Source organism: Hydra viridissima, unplaced genomic scaffold (genome assembly GCF_058129835.1).
Source record: "Hydra viridissima isolate aposymbiotic clone 2 unplaced genomic scaffold, HvirCarnegie_v1 scaffold_9, whole genome shotgun sequence".
Classification (NCBI taxonomy): Eukaryota; Metazoa; Cnidaria; class Hydrozoa; order Anthoathecata; family Hydridae; genus Hydra; species Hydra viridissima.
In genome coordinates this window covers 5,059,654-5,079,379 of record NW_028324308.1, presented here as the reverse complement: position 1 = coordinate 5,079,379, position 19,726 = coordinate 5,059,654, and the positions used below count along the sequence as shown (strand labels likewise).

Below are 19,726 nucleotides of genomic sequence, written 5' to 3'. Positions count from 1 at the left end.
AGTTTATTCTCAGGAGAAACCATGCTGCCCTCAGTGTACTTTAGTGTTTTGCTACTTAAAAAGTAAATATTTGTGTAGATTTTATCTTGTTCATAAAATTATTGTTTTTTAAAATTTAGTTATTTGATTAATGAAATGATATAACCATTATATTAAGTAATTACATATATATATATGCGAAGACTAGCAACTGGTAAGGAAGAAAAGAAAATTCTGATAAAAGGACGCAATCTCAATTTCATTTAGAAGATAATGATGTCTAAAAAAAAAGGATTGCATTGCTTGGATTGCATTGTTTGGATAAGTCTTGGTCTGCAGTTCATAAATAGCCGCTAGTTTCTGTTTCATCATCATCAATGCATTTCACCTTTCTCTTTCTTTTTTCTAGAAACAAGGTTCTACACACAGTTTGTTCTATTGCCTCCTTAATTTCAGAAATGATTGTGTCAATGCCTTTTTCAAGCATTTTTTGAATAGATAATAAGTCCCTTTTTTTTTGATAGCTATATCAACGGAAGCATTTTTTTTCTGCACAACTGCATCAAAGATAAAACAGCCTAGTAATTGATTAAAGATAAAAAAATCAACCAGGTGAATAACAACTAGAAGTTTATATATTATATATTTTTTACATAAATATAAATGTATATATACTTTGTATATGTTGTATATGTATAATTATACTTTATAAATGTTAACATTATAAAATTATGTTCATTTTACAACGTTAGCATAATTATGCTTCTGTTTTAAGGTTTGCGACAACATGTTGCATGACAACATGCCATGAGTCAAAAATTTTCTAAATGCCTTGAAATTTTTTTTTCTTTTTTCCTATTAAACTCAAAATTTAACCGTTTGAACTAACTATGTAATATATAGTGATAAGCTAGATTTGAGTTTTTAGATAAAAACCATTTCCAATTAATCTAGCATGCATTTTATATTTATTCTCAAAGTCATTGTTAAATTTTTTAATGACATCAGATAGACTTATTTTAAAACGGGGCTTGAAAATCAGGCATAAATGCTTATGATAATATGTATTCTGCTCCCTATATTTTACATGTAATATGTATTTATTACATGTAAAATATAGGGAGCAGGCTCTTCTAGAGGAAGGAAAGGTGGCTGGCAGGGATTCTGCCTTAAGGTCCCACCGAAACGAGTTTTTTATACTTCTTTTTTAAAGACATTTTGTAAATAAACTTTTTTGTGTAACAGGTAAGAAAAGTCTCAGCCTTCGTGTAAAAACGAAAGAAAAAAAAAAAAAAAAAAAAAAAAGTAACAAGTACAAAATATTATTTTTCAAAAGGGATGACCATCGAAAAGTTACTCTCCCTCGCCGCTTTGCAGTATTCCCTGAACTCCATTGGTTTATCAGAGTATGGTGGGCCGGGCCTTACACTTCCTGTATAGATGTGTAAGCTCTGTAGAAGATATTACGTGTGAAAATACGTATAACACTTAAGTTTTACTTATGCAAACCCAATTTTTATCTAGAATTTTTAAGATAGATGTTTAAAATAAGTTAAGGTATATAACATCAGTACAATTTAAAAAATGCAGGACAACCACATAAAATGGCAATCACGGTGATCAACAAACTCTAATAAAACTATTGCAAATAACCTTATCATAAAGTATTAATGTAATACTATTAATTACAAAAAATATTTTAAAAAATTATTGCACTTGTTTTTTAAAGATTATTCTTACTTCCCATAAACATTGTTTGTCGAAATATTTGTTTATATTCGATATAAATGAAAAATCTTTGAGCATGAAAGTTAGACTTTAATACTAAAAAAATATTATCAATAACTTTGAATTCTTTTATCACCATAGTTTGCCCGCTTAATTTTTAATAGCTAATAATAAGCACATATAATATGTTCGTTGACGTATCTAAAAGGCGTCTTCCCTAAAACTGGTCTGTTGCAACTGTTGTGTAAGTATCAATTCTTGTATGTTTTAAGTTTTTCTAATATCTTTTACGCTCTCCCTAATGTATATATCGTTTGTCCTCCCTTCTGCGTTTGTCAACGCATTTCACTGGGTCTTATGTAATGCCCAGTTCAGTAGATACATAGCAGCAACCTGCCCCTAAGTAGTATGGCATTTCGATAGTATGATATATGCGTATCATTTGCACGTGAGAAATCGTACACATTCTGTTTGTTCCCTACTTATTTTGTGATGTAGAGTTAATAGAAGAGAAGATGTAGAATTGATAGAAGAGAAGATGTGATGTTGCAAGCTTTTTATTTGGATGCCTACGCAGCATATAAATTGTGTACGAAGCGGAAGAGGTGCGATGAGGAATGAATAGATGTCTTTTTTACAGATCTAAAACGTGTCTTGTGTTCGGCGAAGTTACCTGACAACAATTTTACCAAAACTAAAAGCCACTTTAAATGTGTTCCCTAAGGATCAAGGAATAGAGTTATTGATTGAAGAGATCTAGAATTGCAAAAATGTGTTCACTGCAAGAATACAACACAAAATCATTGTCTACTTTTTCTTCGATGTGTTAATTCTCTTCATGACTTTCTTTGACGTTTATTGCTATTCACTTCTTTACTCTGTTTCTTACCCTGAGCAGATTCAATTATTTTATGACAGGAAATTCATTAGGAAGAAAAAAATCTCAAATAAATGAATAAAAAAAACTGCTTTGCTAAACGACACTGAAACTTACAATATTTCTGCTTTTTTTAATTTTCTTTACTTCGATTTTTTCTTTATTTTTGGATCCAGGCGGTTGAGTAAAATATCAGTAAAGAGATCTGTTCTAATGGATAATAATATTCAAAAAATACTGATTCTTTTAGATTACAATTTCTTGAGAACTATTCACCAACCTGTAAGTTTTTCATGCTATCAGTCACTTCTCTTTCACTATCATCATAATCTCCGTTCTCATTATCATCATCTTCCTCGTCGTCATCATCTTCCTCGTCGTCGTCATCGTCGTCATCTTCCTCGTCGCCATCTTCTTCTTCGCTTGCTTCTCCCGATTCGTCTTCGTTTTCGTTATAGGAAACTCCACCGAAGCCTGAAAAATTGCTAGTAGCGGAACGAGAATCATACGAATAATACTCATCTTCATAGGCTTCCTCTTCCTCTTCATTACATTTATGCCGACCATAATCTGTTGTTCGCGCTGAAAAAGGGGATTTGAAAATAATAAGTTTTAAGATAATTCAGAGGGAAAAAAACAACAAAAAAACAGTAACCTATTTTTAGTTAATTTCAAAGATTTCAATTGAGTAAAACTATTGTATTTGAGTTATTTTATCAATAATACAATATAACCATTATATTAAGTAATTATATATATTTTAGAAAGAGTGCTTCGGCCTTGTAATTAAATACTTTTTGCACACTAAAGATATTATACTTGACATGGACAAATCTTTTGTTTCCTTGGTCTCGAACCCACACTTTGGACAAGGTAAAGCTTGCCCTCTTGTATATTTGTGACCTTTTCTTCGCACGTGGTCATCACAAAAGCAAACCTAAGTTTTCAAACAATAATGATAAAATGAACAGATGAAAAGATAAAGACAATGAGTTGTTCCCACTGAACTAAGTCGGCACTAAATAACCAGCTTACCAAAGAAAAAGTTGCACAATGAATTATCAATCACAGGAAGTCTTGTATACATGCCTGAACACATTTTCTTCAAGTAAATACTTAATAAGTACCTTGCATCTTAAGCATGAAAACTGGCCAAGTTTATTACATGAAACACCTGCATAAGCAAAAACATTTTAGTTAAAATTTACTACAAAGTTTAGAATATTTTTATCATTATATTCTCGTAAATAATTAAATAAAATCTCGTAAATATTTATATCATTATATTCTCGTAAATAATTAACGATGAAAATAAATTACAATAAAAGTAGGAATCCAACGAAACAAAATTAAACTTAACTTGGACAAGTTAACTTTAACTAGGAATGTCAAAAAGTATTCTGAAAACTGTGAAAAGTAAAAAAATTTTTAAAAACCTTGACTATATATAGTTTCTTACATTTGTAGCTTTCTGATTCCAGTATTTGACACTTAGCCTGGTGCTCAAACTGGTCATCTTCACATAAGAAATTCATACAAAATGAACATTTGAAGAATCGTCCACCTTAAATAACAGCAATAACAAGATAGAATAAGAGTTTCTGACATTTATGCTCAAAACGTTTAATGTAAGTTATATTAAACATTTTGAGTTTATGATTTTGTAACAAAATTTTTTATTAATCAAAAAAAAGATATGTAAAAAAAAATAACATGTAAACTTTTTTTTGCTGAAACTGAAACATGCATCTGGTTTTAATTCCTGTTGAATGATGATCAAAGTGATTAAATTTTCATATTAACTTATTGAGCTCTAATAGAAAACTAAAACAATTTAACCTAACAAGAGGACAAATAGTCTAATTACCCAAACTTTTAAAGTGTTTTACTGATGTTCAATTCATTTAGATTTTTTTTTCTACTTAAACCACAAAATAATACACAAGCAAAAATATAAGTGATTCCTGAAGTAATCTTGTTTATGTAGTAACTAATATAAAATTAGTATCTTATATCTTTTAGCTCCAACTTTGTTTTTCCCAAGATGAATAAACTGATGGAAACAGGGGGTTTGATTGCTTTATTGTACGTTTGATTATAGTTATCATTTTAAATCACTTTTATGAAAAGGGTTTAAACTTCATCTCCTTGAGTTTGTCAATAAAGAACTCATCATGCACACTTTTTGTGACCAGTACAACTAATGTGGATTGTGCTGAATTTTTTAATATTAACCCCAATTAGAGACTTATCATGACTTACAGCAAAAATATTCTATTCTCTTTGAAGATTAAACTCCAAATCAATCTAAGATTATACAAAGGTTTACAATTTTTGTTTCAAGTACAATCAGTTATCAAGACTTTTTTTCTTTATACTGGACAATTTTTTTGATCAGGTAAAATCATTTAAAATAGCTTATAAATAAAATTTACGAATTAAATAACATCATCTGATTAGAACACTAACATGCTTTGTTGCTGGTTTTTAACAAGTCTGTGTAAGATATTTTGATGGGGACTGAGGATCAAAGTTGTATTTTAAATATCCTTAACTTTTAATATTACAAAATGTTTGTAAAAACAAGAAATCTATGTATCTAAAAATCTAATTACATTAATACATATTTCTTATTTTTATTTTCCATTAAAGGAAATTTATAAATTTTTGGTCCATATTTAAATGCAAATTGATTGGAATATGGTTTTGAATATCAAATATAGACATAGGAACCAAATATGAATGGTAAATTTGTAAATGTAAATACTTTTATAAGGTAATACCTTGACTCCAGACTCCTCTGTGACACTCTAAACATGAGGCATCAATAAGTGGACACGTACAAGCATGAGTTGTTAAGCACTTTTTACCATGACAAATCCAAGCCTCACAGTGATCACAAATTGCCCCCTAAAAATTAAATAACTCTCCTAATTCAAATCCTATTGAAAATAAAGTCTAGATTAAAAATATTTTTTTTAATTATGTAAAATACAAGGTTACACATAGTTTTTTTAAAAGAAGGTTTGATACTTTTTCCATGTAAACTATGGCAAGGAATTCAAAAATTTTAAGATTACAATTTTTTAATCAAATGCATAAAATAGAAAAATACAATATTCCACATATAATCAGATCCTTGAATGGAAATTTTTGTGAGTGTGTTTATAATTCAATTTTGTATTTGTAATATGCAATAACATGAAATCTAACTTTGTTTTTATCTGAGATCATCAATTAGCTTATTATATTATTTGTTTTATGATTTTGAATTTATCTAAATTTGACAAAACAAATTCTGAAGTGTTTGGATCAAAACTGAAAGATTGGAGACTTCTTCTTGATAGCAGAATCACTTTCACATGGTACTGAAACTATGAAAAGGATATTGAAAGATTCCTTGATAAGATGGTAAAGGATTGGCATCCAACTTTTATATCCTAACTCTAACACCCCAAACAAAGCAAGATAAATTGTTTTAAGATAATTTGAATCAAACACATGCTTGAATCATGAATTTTTCTGACAATTTAGGACTGCAAAAGCAAACAGCTTCATTAAGATATCACTAAACTAGAACAGCACTATCAAGGTCACTGGAATAAAATTATGATGACAGATTATTACAGGTGTTTAATGGAGAGTTGAATCCCAAATAAATATATATCATAAAATGTTTGTATATATTTGTCCAAAATTTTATACTATTTAGGATTAAGCCAATTTCACATCATTAAATTTAAATACTTGTGTTAAAACCATTTTAATCCATTTTATAATTTGTAAATACTGTACAAACATAAATGTTAACAGCTTAAAAATATGTTAATTCATCATGAAAAAGGTAAGAAATAAAAGAAAGATACAAGTATAAGAGAATAATTTCTCACCACCATGGCCATTCCAGTGGCAAACATGCCAGGATGTTTGATGATACAATCACCAGACTTCATCATGCACTTTTGTTTGCCTTCAAATTAAATTAATAACCTGTTTAGAAAATTTGATTACATGTAAAATATTAAATGTTAAAATATTATTGATTAAAATAAGCTACATGGTGTTTCAAAAGTTTTGCAAAAAAAATAAACATACATTTATTTTTTATATTTAATTTGTATAATTGCATGCAATGGATGGATTAATGAGGTTTTGATTTGTTTTGATTCATTTCATTTCATTCTTTAGTGTTTCTTGTAACTGCTAATTTTGTGTTATTAACTTTAATATGAGAATTCCTGTTACTATACCACAATGGTGACAAAATTCCAAACCTTGAGAGGTTTGCACAAGAAATCCTTTGAAACCTCAACAGCAAATTGTTGAAAATTTGAGTCAACAAGGTTCAGTAGAAAATGTTCACATTCTGGGAGACCTGAGGTCACTACTGGGGAAGTTATTTAACAAGTCAGTACAACTCTAATGTAAGAAAAGAAAATAATCCCCACAAAGTGTCTGTTCCAACAAACACTTACTAAAGTGCTATTGGTCTTCAATGCATAATAACAAATTTAAGTCAATGAATCCATTAACTCTCACAACTCTGTAAATTGGAAAAAGAGACAAAGTGAGTCTATGCATTTGTCCAAACTGATGATGAGGATGGGAATAACAGCAAGATTTCCTTTGGAGCCTTATATTTAACTTATTTAAAAAACATTTGGTGAATGTGTTTTCAGTCATGGTTAATCACCTTAAGTTTTAATAAAAGTTTAATGTAGATAAAAGCTAAATTACATTTTGCTGAAATTTTGAAACAACCTGTGCAAAGAGCTAACATGAAAATTATGGATATCCACCAATATTATCACCACTACTAGTATATATAAGAAAAAAGATATCAGTAGAGTTAACAAAAAAATAAAAAAATTCTTTGTTTAACAAATAGTTAGATTGCTATAAAATGAATACTGACCACACTGTGCACATAATGGCAACTTTTGAACTGAGTTACAGAAGTAACAAAATGCACGATTTTTTTGAATCCTTTAAAACAAAAAATGAATAAAAAAGCTATTTAGTAATATTATTATATGATTGAAAAAGAAACATTTGTGGCTACAAAAAATTAATATTTTTTAAACAACAACATCTAACAAAATTGAATATGAAATGATTGATTTTATACATAAGTTAATCAACTTTAGGAGATTGTTAGGTATTTATCTGTAAATAAAAAATGCCAAAATAATATAGCAAACCTTTTTTTTAAATTTTATTCAGCGTAGTTTAACATAAGCAAATGTTTCTTACCTTTCACATTTTTCACACTCCTAAAAAAAAAAAAAAAAAAAAAAAAAGTGAAGAAGAAATCAGCTAAATAGCTTGCATATTTATTTTTTATCAAAGACTCTTATAAAATCAAAATAAATTTGCTAGCTTTATGTTAAAATGCTGAAGAATGTTAATAAAAAAATAGGAGCATGATCAATTTTTTTAATCACATTTAACTTACCAAAATTTACTAGTTTCACCAAAAATCACAATTATTATACTTTTATTCACTATACTTTGTGCAGCTAATTATTAACACACTAACTGTGTGATTCTTTAACTCTTTACTGGCTAATAAGAGTTTTATATTTTACTCCTAAACACCAATTATAGATGAAAGGGTAATCCAAGAATCTTAAAAATTGAATCTTAAGATTTATGCTTATTTTGTTGTTGCTATTTATAAGGATTTTTGAGGAAAAATAGTTAGCTTCTGATAAATGAGGAAATTTTCTATGCAAATAATTAAAACAATCATCATCTTTAGGCAAAGCTTTTGCAAATTGTTTCATTACGCCCAACTTTATGTGTAGTGGTGGTAGAAGTATCTTTTTTTGGGTTTACTAAAGCATTATGCAAAATGTTCTTCTTGCCAGGTATCATTCTAATGAGCCATAATTTTTTGATTCCTTGCTCTGATGTTTTACACACATAAAAATGAAAACTTTGTTTACCAAAGAACATAGAGACAACTTTTAGACCTCTGCATAGCATCCAATCGTGAGTGGAACAGTTAATTTTCTATAAAATTGTGTAAAGATTTTCTTAAATTTTCTCCATATGGACTAAATGAGCAATAGGCAATGAGTATTTGATTGTGTAATAAAACACATTTTAACCCAGTTTTTGATGAGTCTACAAAAAGTCTTCAATCTTTCTTCTCGTACTCAATCCCAAATTCATTCATTAGACAAGTTGTTCAACTCAACTTGTGTAAACAACTGTGGCTTTAAAATTTAATGTTCTTTAACTACAAACTTACCACAAATGTAACAAGATGTGTTAGGAGGATTTTTATAATCTCAAAAATTAGAGTGCAAATCAAAAGCACATAGATTAAACACTGCAATGCAAGTTTATATTGACTGGAAGACATATGTGTCATTCATCAGAACTTGACATCTGTGTCATTCATCAGAACTTGACATCTGAGTTTATCAGAACTACCAACCTAGTAACAATAGAATTTATTGCCAGCCTAATAACTGTTAAATGATTTAAAACATTTTTTCCCCCATTTTAAGTAGTAAAACTTTTAAACATAAAATGTGAAAAATTGTTGAGTTATATAACTTTTTTTATTACTACTTTAGGAATCAGCAAACCAAACAACACAGGAATTAGATAAAATTATTAAAAAGTTTTTTCATAATTGGTCTGTATAAATTAAACTTAAGCTATATACACTTTTGAAATATTTTCAAACATTTGCTATATTAGCCTTGATCATTTAACTCATTAAGGATTTTTTAAAAATCTCTTGATAAAATCTTATAAATAATGAATATGGTGAACCTAAGAATCATAAACTATTTTATATAACTTATTAAAAAAGAAACTGATAAACTATTATCAAGTAAGAAAATGATAAAAACTTAAGGTGGATTTCAATCAAATAAAATGATGGTCATAAAAGTTTCGTAGATTTATTTAAAAATTGTTTATTCAGCATGTTCATTTCCAATTCCATTTCTTTTTTATATAAATCACGATTAATGGTGAACTGCTGATAAATTTTGACTGTTGATTAATCAAAAAGTATATACCATATGTACATAAAATACCCACATACTGCATACAACTTCATTCTAAAATGCTATAAAACAAGTCAATAAACTTAGTAACATTATTTACCATAACAAAATTCCCAGGGCATTCTGTTATTTCTCTTTCACTTGATCGAATATCCTTTTGCCTTGTCTTTTGTTTTTCAGCTTTTTTCCGGGCACCAGTCTTCTTTTTAGGCATTTTGTCTACTACTACAAACTGTAAAGATACAACTACTGTAAGGAAAAATATAAACTATATTCATTTAACAAATTAGATGACATATAACAAAAGCTAGTGAAAGATTCTAGTTATAATTCATGACAATAAATGCATATACAATCATTCAGATCTTGCAATTTAGCCTTTATTGTATATCCTTCTTGATTGTGATTTAAATAGGTCAAACTTGCTTAAGACATGCCCACCCTTCCATAAATTTATAGTTTAACATTTCACCTAATTTCAAATTTTGATGAGGTAAATTTTAGAGTATGAATAAAGAAGGTATAGAAAGTATATATAGGCGCTACTCGACTTTCTCCCCCCCCCCCCTAATTTTATGATTGATTCTGATAGAGAATTTTATGCTGATTAAGAATCGTATAAAAACATGGGTCTCAAAATCAATGGAAAGTGCTCTAATTCGAAGTCAAAGTTGTAAAAAATCCCACTAAAAACCCTAATATTCGCCATTTTGAAAATACTAAGTTAATGATCTTTTAGCTGACAAAAGCAAAACATTAATAGCATGGTTTTTACGTTAAAAAAGTCGTTAAAGTATGTTTATCTTGCGCAATTTTTTGTGGCTATGAAAATAGCCGTTTTTTGATTTATTAGAGAATAAACTATATTGCAAGTAATGTACTTTTGTAATAAATTTAAAAAAAAAATTCAACAGTTTTGTTTCCTAAAAGAAGAACTTATGAAACTTAGTACATAGTTGTTCTATCACATGTAAAATTTAGAAAATGTAACCTTCAAACCGTTTTTTTAATAAAAAAAACCAGCGTACGATACAATAATAATTATTCATCAATTTTTCTACATTCTCACATTCTACGTTCAACCTTTATTTGAAATCTTCCATTAATTTCATTTCGTTATAACACTTTCGTTACAATACTTTAAAATAATAATGCTAAGGCTTATGGAAACCAGGTCTGTTTATTGCGCAATGTAACGGTAATTAATTTTCGTTAAAAATGAAAGCGTTTTGAAAAAAAATGGCGAATATTAGGGTTTTTAGTGGGATTTTTTACAACTTTGACTTCGAATTAGAGCACTTTCCATTGATTTTGAGACCCATGTTTTTATACGATTCTTAATCAGCATAAAATTCTCTATCAGAATCAATCATAAAATTAGGGGGGGGGGGGGGAGAAAGTCGAGTAGCGCCGTATATATATACATATACACACATAAATCAGAAGTTCTATAAATTTATAGATGGGAATAATTAGTTTTTGGTAAACAAATTTCTCAAAAAACTAAAAGCACGCCACACTAAATAATGACGTGAAAACCCGTAAAATTAGCTCGCCTTTAAACAAATGGCGCAAATACTTGCTCGTTGATTACATAAATCATTTTAAAATAATTTTAAAATGATTTATTTGAACAATTATTGTTTATAAATAAAAGTGATTTGCAGATATCCTATTTTTTGAGTTTTAATCAAAGGATGACGCGCATCAATATAAAAATTTCTTGCAACAACAAAGAGTTACGGTTTATTAAATTTCTGAATACAAATGTCATTTTTACTGCCTTCATCTAATTCGAGATATTACAAGTTGTCTTAAAAGCCTTAAAACCAATGTTTATTAAATTATTTTAAAGTATTTTACTGTTATTACACAATGCAACAAAAGTTTTACCCACATAGATTTTTCAGTGTTTACATTTAAGTATTTTTTGCCACTGAATTTGAATATTACATTTGTTTTGACGTAACATTGATGGTTTTTCATTTATGCTTAATTTCATATTTTCTGGATATTAGTGCAAATTTTCTATATCTAGTCAGTATGTTCAATCAATCTATTCTAATATTATAAGGATAATAACATAGCATATAGCACTTTTTTACATATTAAAAGGAAATACGATATTGGTTGAAACAAAAAGAAACAACACCATTCTTTACTATAAACCCTTTCCTCAAGATTAGAAGTGCTTTGATGATCGAGATTTTCTTGAAACATACTTTCATCTTTTCTAACTAGAGACCATATACAATCTTCCATCATAGCAGTATCCCATTGTCCTTGATGTCTAATTTCCATTTTTGAAATATCCTGATAAAATCTCTCACCGTGCTCCTCACTGACATCACCCATGTTTTCGGGGAAGAAATCTAGATGTGAATGCAACATATGAATTTTTATAGACATGCGACAACTCAGTTTCATGAATGTTTCAATAAGGTTTGCAACCAGTTTTTTGTAATTAGGGTCCTTGCGATTTCCTAGGAATCCACAAACTACATCACGAAATTCATACCAAGCTACTTTTTCAACTTCTTTCATCGCTCTTTCGAGTTTCTCTGACTTGAACATTGCTTTTATTTGGGGTCCAACGAATATGCCACCTTCGATCTTTGCCTCAGATATCTTTGGATGAGTAGAATTTCTTGTAAAGCTTCTCCTCCAAAATCTATGGCTTTTACAAACTGTTTTACCAATCCTAGTTTAATATGAAGTGGGGGTAATAAGACTTTATTGGAATCTACTAGAGGCTGCTATCAACGTAATCATCCCACTTGAATTTAGAATAACTAATTTTGTCAAGCAGTTCTTGGACATTATCATTCTTATCAGTCTTCTTTCTTCTGTACCGAGTGTGCAAGAGGAAAAGATGGGTATTTATTTCCATTGTGGAGTAACACTGCTTGAGGCTCCATTTTGAACTATTTATGAACATCGCCATTGTGCAGGATCATGCTCGAGTCTAAGAGAAGTAAACAAACCAGTAACATCTTTACAATAACATTACATTACATAGATCATTACACAAGTCATAGTAAATTTCAAATTCTTTATGTCGTTTCCGGTACACACATGTTCTGCAGTTTTCGCCTAGTAGATTCCATTCCATTTTGTTCAAAATTAAAGGACAAACTATGTTTGTCCTTTAATTTTGAATAAATTGGAATGTTCAAAATTAAAGGACAAACTATGTTTGTCCATTAATTTTGAACGGACATAGTTACACAAATTTGTAAACAATTGGTTACTTCCCTATAGTTTTAAATTTAAATTGTTGAGATGAACTGTTTTGTCCACTAAGAATGCCAAGTCATTCAATTATTATTTATATTTGTCAGGCATTCAAGTTCTGGACAACTTGTCAGTTTCTATTAAAAAACCCAGCATAAAACTTTTTAAAGACCAGAATCTAGAGAGTTTTAATAACCGTATGACTTCATTATGGAGCAGGAGCTCACCATTATCAGCAACCAATTCTTAAATAAGCTGTCTAATTCTCGCCAATTTGAACAGAAATTTCCAGTACATCTATAAAATGATATTCATTCCTTTCTCTTTCTTGACAACAAAATACCTTTGTAAATCATATGCCATAAAATATTTTTATGACCAAATTGGGATGACAACAGTTGAAAGACAATATTTTTTCCAGATAATATTTTTTTATAACTGAAGCCTCAAACTTACAAACCCAGCAGGCTGGGTTTTTGTAACAACCAAAAGTAAATATATACCTCATTTTCTATTCCCCATTGAGTTCATAGAACTGCCAAGTTCTTATTTTCTTAACTTTCTTTTTTTCATGTTCTATAAATAGTTTATGAACTCCTCTAAACAAAAAATACAACACATAAAGAACATTTAACACTAATTCTAAACATTTTTAAAAAATCAAAAATATTGATAAATTCAATCGTCATCTTATTCAGAATGATTAATCAAACCACAGGGTGCGTAAAAAGTTCGGGGCCATTTTGCAAAACACAGTATTTCATTTACAAAACACAGTATATTTTATTTGCAAAACAGGTTATAAATGTATGTACAAAGTTCGTCAGACATAGTTATTTACATATTCTCAAAATGTCCTCCCTCTACCTGGATGCACTTTTTTAACCTCTTAGGAAAATTATCCACAGCTTTAGCAATTGTTTCCATTGGGATTTCTTTCCAGGCTTTAATCAGGTCTTTTTTTAACTCTCTAATCGATCGATGGGGTTTCATGCAAGCTTTGGTCTCTAGAATACTCCAAAGCGAGTAGTCAAACGGGTTCAAGTCTGGTGAGTTTGATGGCCATTCTCCAATCTGTCTCTGAGAGCTGATGTCAACTTTGATAAAATCGGGAAAGTTCTCTTCCAGCCAAGTTTGAATCTGTATAGCTTTGTGAGAGGGTGCACCGTCCTGTTGAAACGTCCATTCTTCATCTCCAAAATTCTGTTAGGTCCAAGGCAAAAGTTTTTCTTCAAGCACCGCTCGATATTCATCACCAGGAGCTTTGACTCCATTTGGAACAAAGAAGAGAGGACTTTTATCATTGTGGGTGATTCCTGCCCAGACCATCACTTGCTGTGGCTTCTGTTGATGGGAAATGATTATTTTTTTTGAGTGGCAGGGGTTCCTTGGACCAACTTCTGTCATTTTGATTGTTATGAGCTTGCTCAACATCGAACCATTTCTTATCAGAAAACAGAATTTTTCGGTGTCGCCCAGCACCAAAACGTTTCAGAAGCTTCCTGCATCGGTTCAAACGTTTTAGTTTCATTTCTTCTGTAAGTAATTGAGCTGTAACATGTTTCCTGGCTTTTAATCCTGCTCCTTTAAGAATATTTCGGACTGATCCTTCAGAAATTCCAACAGCTTTGGCCATTTTTCTTGTTGAATTCTTCTGTGTTCGTGGGTTTCTCTTGATTCAACCTAAGATCTTATTATGGTTAGCTGGAGTGTTGGCAGTCCGAGGACGTCCACTTCTCCGTCTGTCTTCATAGCTCCCAGTTTCTTGATATCGCTTAATGACTTTGGATACAGTTTGATGTTTAGAAGTTGGACAATTTCTTTCACTCTTCTTCCTTGCTCAAATAGACACAGTGCGCACAGTCAGCATTAATTTAATGTGGTTCTTAAATAGGTTTTAATCATCTTAAGCTTTGAAAAGCTTCGCTCCCCTGAGGCTACAGTAATTTGCACAGTTCTTAAGGTGAGCTTCCACTCATCCGTTTTTGCTACGGAAAAGGGATGGGAAAGTTAATCACTTAACATGCGCAGTGATTAATTTTCAAAATTAAATTACAAACTGCGCACGCTCACGTGATTAATTTTCCTTTCCCTTTCCCTTTCCCGTAGCAAAAACGGATGAGTGGAAACTCATCTTTATAATACGCAAGCCCACACACAGAACTGAAAATACATCCAATAACAACTTATTGATGAACTTATTGGATGTATTTCTAAATCAAACCAATCTCACTATAGATTGGTATTTTATTTGAAAACCGCAAATAATAATAATAATAATAATAATAATAATAATAATAATAATAATAATAATAATAATAATAATAATAATAATAATAATAATAATAATAATAATAATAATAATAATAATAGTATTAATAATCATAATAATAGTAATAATAATAATAATAAAAATAATAATAATAATAATAATGATAATAATAAAAATAACAATAATAATAATAATGACAATAATAATAATGACAAAAATAGTAATAATAATAATAATAATAATAATAATAATAATAATAATAATAATAATAATAATAATAATAATAATAATAATAATAACAATAATAATAATAATAATAATAACAATAATAATAATAATAATAATAACAATAATAATAATAATGATAATAATAATAATAATAATAATAATAATAATAATAATAATAATAATAATAATAATAATAATAATAATAATAATAATAATAATAATAATAATAGTATTAATGATAATAATAATAAAAATAAAGTTTTTTTTTATTCTGCTGTAAAAGGTGTTTCCCTGAAAAATTACGATTAAGTGGGGCCCCGGTGCATAGCAACTTTTGCACCACCACCACTACCCACCCACCTACCCCCTGTTGACCGGCATTGCTTCAACTAATATCTATAAAATTTTACTTCATTTTACCACGAGCAAGATTCGAAATTTAGGAAGTAAAATATTTTTCGTTAATTATTTTAAATACATTTTAACCTTAAATTCAAGAGTATAAAAGTTATTGTCAATGTTTTCTAAATTATTTCTAAAAAAGTAATGTCACAACTCAAGATTTATTGCTAAATTAACCAAACTCAAATATCGGTTAATTTAGCAATAAATCGGAAGCTATAACTGGGTCACTGAATTCTAAAATACTTAATTCATATTCCCAGAAGACCTGTTTAACTAATTTGAGTTTCAAAATTGTATAAAAGAAAAAAAACAATTCATGCAATTTTAATTAAGCAATTGCTATCGTTCAAACACAAACAGTTCGATTATGTTTGTGGGTAGAACTGAATTTTCCACTATCCGCTTGTCAAATTGTTATCTACCAAAATAGCAACATTTCTTTCATTTCAATTATCGTTGATTGGAAAAAAGAAGGCTCATTGAATTAAAGAACTCGTAGAAAAACAAAGCAGTTTAAATAGACCAAACACGTGCACAATCTTTCAGAAAGATTTCTAAGTTATAACTGGTTAGAGCTTAAGCCATGCAGTAAATTTTTGGATGTTGAATTTTCTTCAAAAAGATTTATTTTTACATTTTTTGGGTGTAAAAAAAACCTTTTAAGTAAAGAATAAACCAGTAATATTATGACTAAAGAAAGTCATTCTGTTAGATTATTTTTATCACTAAATAATTTTATATTTCTTCTTTCTTAGACGAAAAAAATTGTCTTAATATATAAACTTGCGCAACTCCAATGATTACTATAATAGCTGATTGCCCAATGCTCCACATCATCACTTTTTCATTCAAGGACGAGCCTACTAAACGTCCGTTTGCCTCGCGAATACGATGGTGGTTCTGATAAAGTTCCACTACTTTCATTGCATCATAAATATTTACAATTGATGTTTCAACTTGGGTCATAGGTGCAGATGAAGCAGCTGTATCCAAGCGAACCATATTTCCTTCATCTCCAACAACGAAATCCAGATACACAATATTGTTGTACATAGAAAGATCGTAAATATTGCTAAAGCATACACGATAAGTCCCAGTAACGTTAGTTTCAAATTTGTAAAAATCGTACTCTTGTTGGTTTTTTCTGTAAAAAACGTATTGATTGGGATCTTCAATTGTGACGTCGACATGAGGCCGTGAGCCGCTAATAGGTGCAAATTCAACGGAACATTTTGTGTCTGCTCGAATTTCTTGATAAAAGCACTCATAACCGTTGAGATGAAACTGTATGTGACGGCTTTCAATAAAGCTTATTAAAATTAACAATAATATTATACAAGTCGCCATTCTTACTCGATAAAACTTAGTTGGTTTTATATCTTCATGAATTAAAAATATATCGTTCCATAAAATTTTGATTAAAAAAAAATTTTATAGCAAAGAGAAACTTTTACCAAACAATTTTTAAATCATACACAAAAGAATTAAAGATCAACAAAAGGGCAGGTGCTCTAAAATAATTATGCAAAGTGCTAAATTAACGTATCTTTGCTTTGATTCGTTCAATTACTAATTTATGCCAGAGCACACGTGTAATTTCATTATAAGCTAGTTCGGTACATCGAGGTCAAGTTTTGACTTGTTTGAATACATAAAAAGTAAGCATGGAATTCTCGAAACTATTTTTGTTTCGATACGTTACGAAACGAGACTCGTAACGGAACTCTTCTCGAAATGTTTTTGAGTTACGAGAGTAAAGTTTTTAAACTTTCGAGAAATTTATTTCGATCGGGTCCCGGTTGTTACGAGAATCATTACGAGAACGGTTTCGAGTTTCTCGTAATGATTCTCGTAACAACCGAAACTCATTTTTCCCAAATTTTCATTTTCTCATTACGAGAATTATTTGTGTTTCGGGATATTTCGGGATATTTCGAGTTATTTCGAGTTCCAGAAATGATTTGCAAAAAATTTGATTAACCAGTTAATCAGTTGAAGGACGCATTTTTAGGACATTTGACGAGCGCGACAGCTGAATTTTGTTTTCTTTTTTTAAAAAACACAATTAAAGGTTGAAAATATCAATTTAAAGTCTTTTATTATATTACTTATCAAGACTAGGGTTAGGACTATTGTAATTGTAATTGTAAAAATTAAATACAATTACACATTACAATACAATAAAATTGTATCGTAATATTACAGAAGATTAATTCTTCTGCGGCTGAAAATTCAGCCACTTATAGACTAAAAATTGCTTCTGCGGCTGAAAATTAACGCATGCGCAAGTATTCATATTAATTTACTTCATTTTCTTAACTTAAATATCATTGTGAGATATCTTTTAGGAATTTGAAGAGAATTTGAAGATAATTTAAAAAATACAATGAGCGACCTATCGATTGGAAAATCTTTTGAGAATTTAGTTTTTTTTTGATGTTATCATTTATTTGTCATCTCGATGTGACTTTGCGCATGCGTTAATTTTCAGCCGCAGAAGCAATTTTTAGTCTATAAGTGGCTGAATTTTCAGCCGCAGAAGACTCAAGCATTACAGAAACAATAACAAAATTTTACTTTAGTAATGTATTGTTGTGATGAAAAACAATTACAATAAGTATTGTATTGTTTTTCTTCTAACAATACAATAAAATTCGAGAACTATTGTATTGTTTTAATGAAATAAAATTACAATAACTATTGTAGTGTATTACTTTACATTAAAGTAGAAAAGCTAACGTATTTTAACGTATTTATATTCATCTCTTAACGTATTTATATTCATCAGTTTTTTGTTAATTTTTTAAAAAGTAAATGTACTATGTATAATTTAAATAATGTATTTTTTTAAAATTTTATTAGACTGTTTCAATGGTCGAGCGGTCTGAGGCATATGTCCCGTTATTAGAAAGTCGTGAGTTCGATCCCGAACAATCTATGACGTTTCGCGATTTGACTATTTCTTTAACTTCATCACTTCTTCAAACTACGTCACATTGCAAAAGCAAACCATCCTCAAAGCAAATTATGACCATTGAAAATTTTTTATTAATATTTTTTTCATTTTCTCGATATGTATCGAAATTCAGCTGTTGCGCTCGTCAAATGTCCTAAAAATGCGTCCTTCAACTGATTAACTGGTTAATCAAATTTTTTGCAAATCATTTTGGGAACTCGAAATAACTCGAAATATCCCGAAATATCCCGATACACAAATAATTCTCGTAATGAGAAAATGAAAATTTGGGAAAAATGAGTTTCGGTTGTTACGAGAATCATTACGAGAAACTCGAAACCGTTCTCGTAATGATTCTCGTAACAACCGGGAATTTCCCGTAACGTAACCGAAATGTTACGAGAAATTAGTTGATTTTTCGAAATCGCTCTCGTAACTGATCGAAACCTCTCGTATCGTAACGTAACAATTTTCTCGATTGATTTTTCCCGAAACGTTTCGAGAATCCCTAGCTTAATAAAAAGTGATTAGAGTTAAACCAAGGAGGTTTAATACACAGGAGACGGCATAACGTGACTTTTTTGAAGCCAGTTTTGAAATTTGGCCGACATCTTGGTTAACCCAAAAGAATTTCGCGGAACTTAGGATTTTATTTAAAACTTTGTTAAACCAAATTAAAATATTGAAATGATTGCAATCAAATGATTGAATAATAAGAATTGGTCAGTTTATGCTTGATAACTTATGCTATCATGTAAAGAATTATTTGCTAACTGATAGTCTTCTTCAGTTCGTTTCAATAACATTCGGAATACTGAAAAAGACATTCAGATAGCTGTATTTCAACATGCTACCAACAGAGACTGTATTTCAGATACACGAAAGATTCTTGTGAAAAGAAAACCATATGTTTGTGAGTTGAAACAAGTTTGTATTTACATGTATATAAGATAATAAGCTATAACTTAAGTGTATGTATATAAATGCATATATATACATGACACTATCATAACATATAT

General features: G+C 29.4%; 1 protein-coding gene and 1 pseudogene across 3 annotated transcripts; both read right to left on the bottom strand.

The window, feature by feature from the left end:
• Positions 1 to 2,795: 2,795 nt before the first annotated feature.
• Positions 2,796 to 9,890, bottom strand: LOC145185862 (zinc finger protein 330-like). Of its 2 annotated transcripts, none has more exons than XR_016455910.1 (9): positions 9,713 to 9,890; positions 7,838 to 7,857; positions 7,500 to 7,570; positions 6,475 to 6,554; positions 5,368 to 5,494; positions 4,044 to 4,148; positions 3,620 to 3,758; positions 3,404 to 3,521; positions 2,796 to 3,166 (listed from the first exon to the last, which is right to left on the bottom strand). XR_016455910.1 is itself a non-coding variant. In XM_090098590.1 (9 exons), the coding sequence occupies exons 1-9, from the start codon at positions 9,824 to 9,826 to the stop codon at positions 2,853 to 2,855; spliced, it is 996 nt and encodes a 331-aa protein (XP_089954716.1). In that variant the 5' UTR covers positions 9,827 to 9,882; the 3' UTR covers positions 2,796 to 2,852. The 2 variants fall into 2 exon arrangements, 1 of the variants encoding a protein (XP_089954716.1); XM_090098590.1 differs by having other exon boundaries at positions 3,712 to 3,758; positions 9,713 to 9,882.
• A 5,894-nt stretch (positions 9,891 to 15,784) lies between these two features.
• LOC145185882 (transmembrane emp24 domain-containing protein 7 pseudogene) lies at positions 15,785 to 17,230 on the bottom strand (annotated as a pseudogene). The gene has a single exon (XR_016456033.1). The product of XR_016456033.1 is annotated as a transmembrane emp24 domain-containing protein 7 pseudogene (transcript).
• Between the last annotated feature and the right edge of the window lie 2,496 nt (positions 17,231 to 19,726).

Coding starts and splice junctions, on each gene's coding strand:
- LOC145185862 (XM_090098590.1), bottom strand. CDS start 9,826: ATGCCTAAAAAGAAGACTGGTGCCCGGAAAAAAGCTGAAAAACAAAAG. Junction 7,571..7,837: donor GAGTGTGAAAAATGTGAAAG/GTAAGAAACATT, acceptor TTTGTTTTAAAG/GATTCAAAAAAATCGTGCAT. Junction 3,759..4,043: donor GGAATCAGAAAGCTACAAAT/GTAAGAAACTAT, acceptor TTGCTTATGCAG/GTGTTTCATGTAATAAACTT.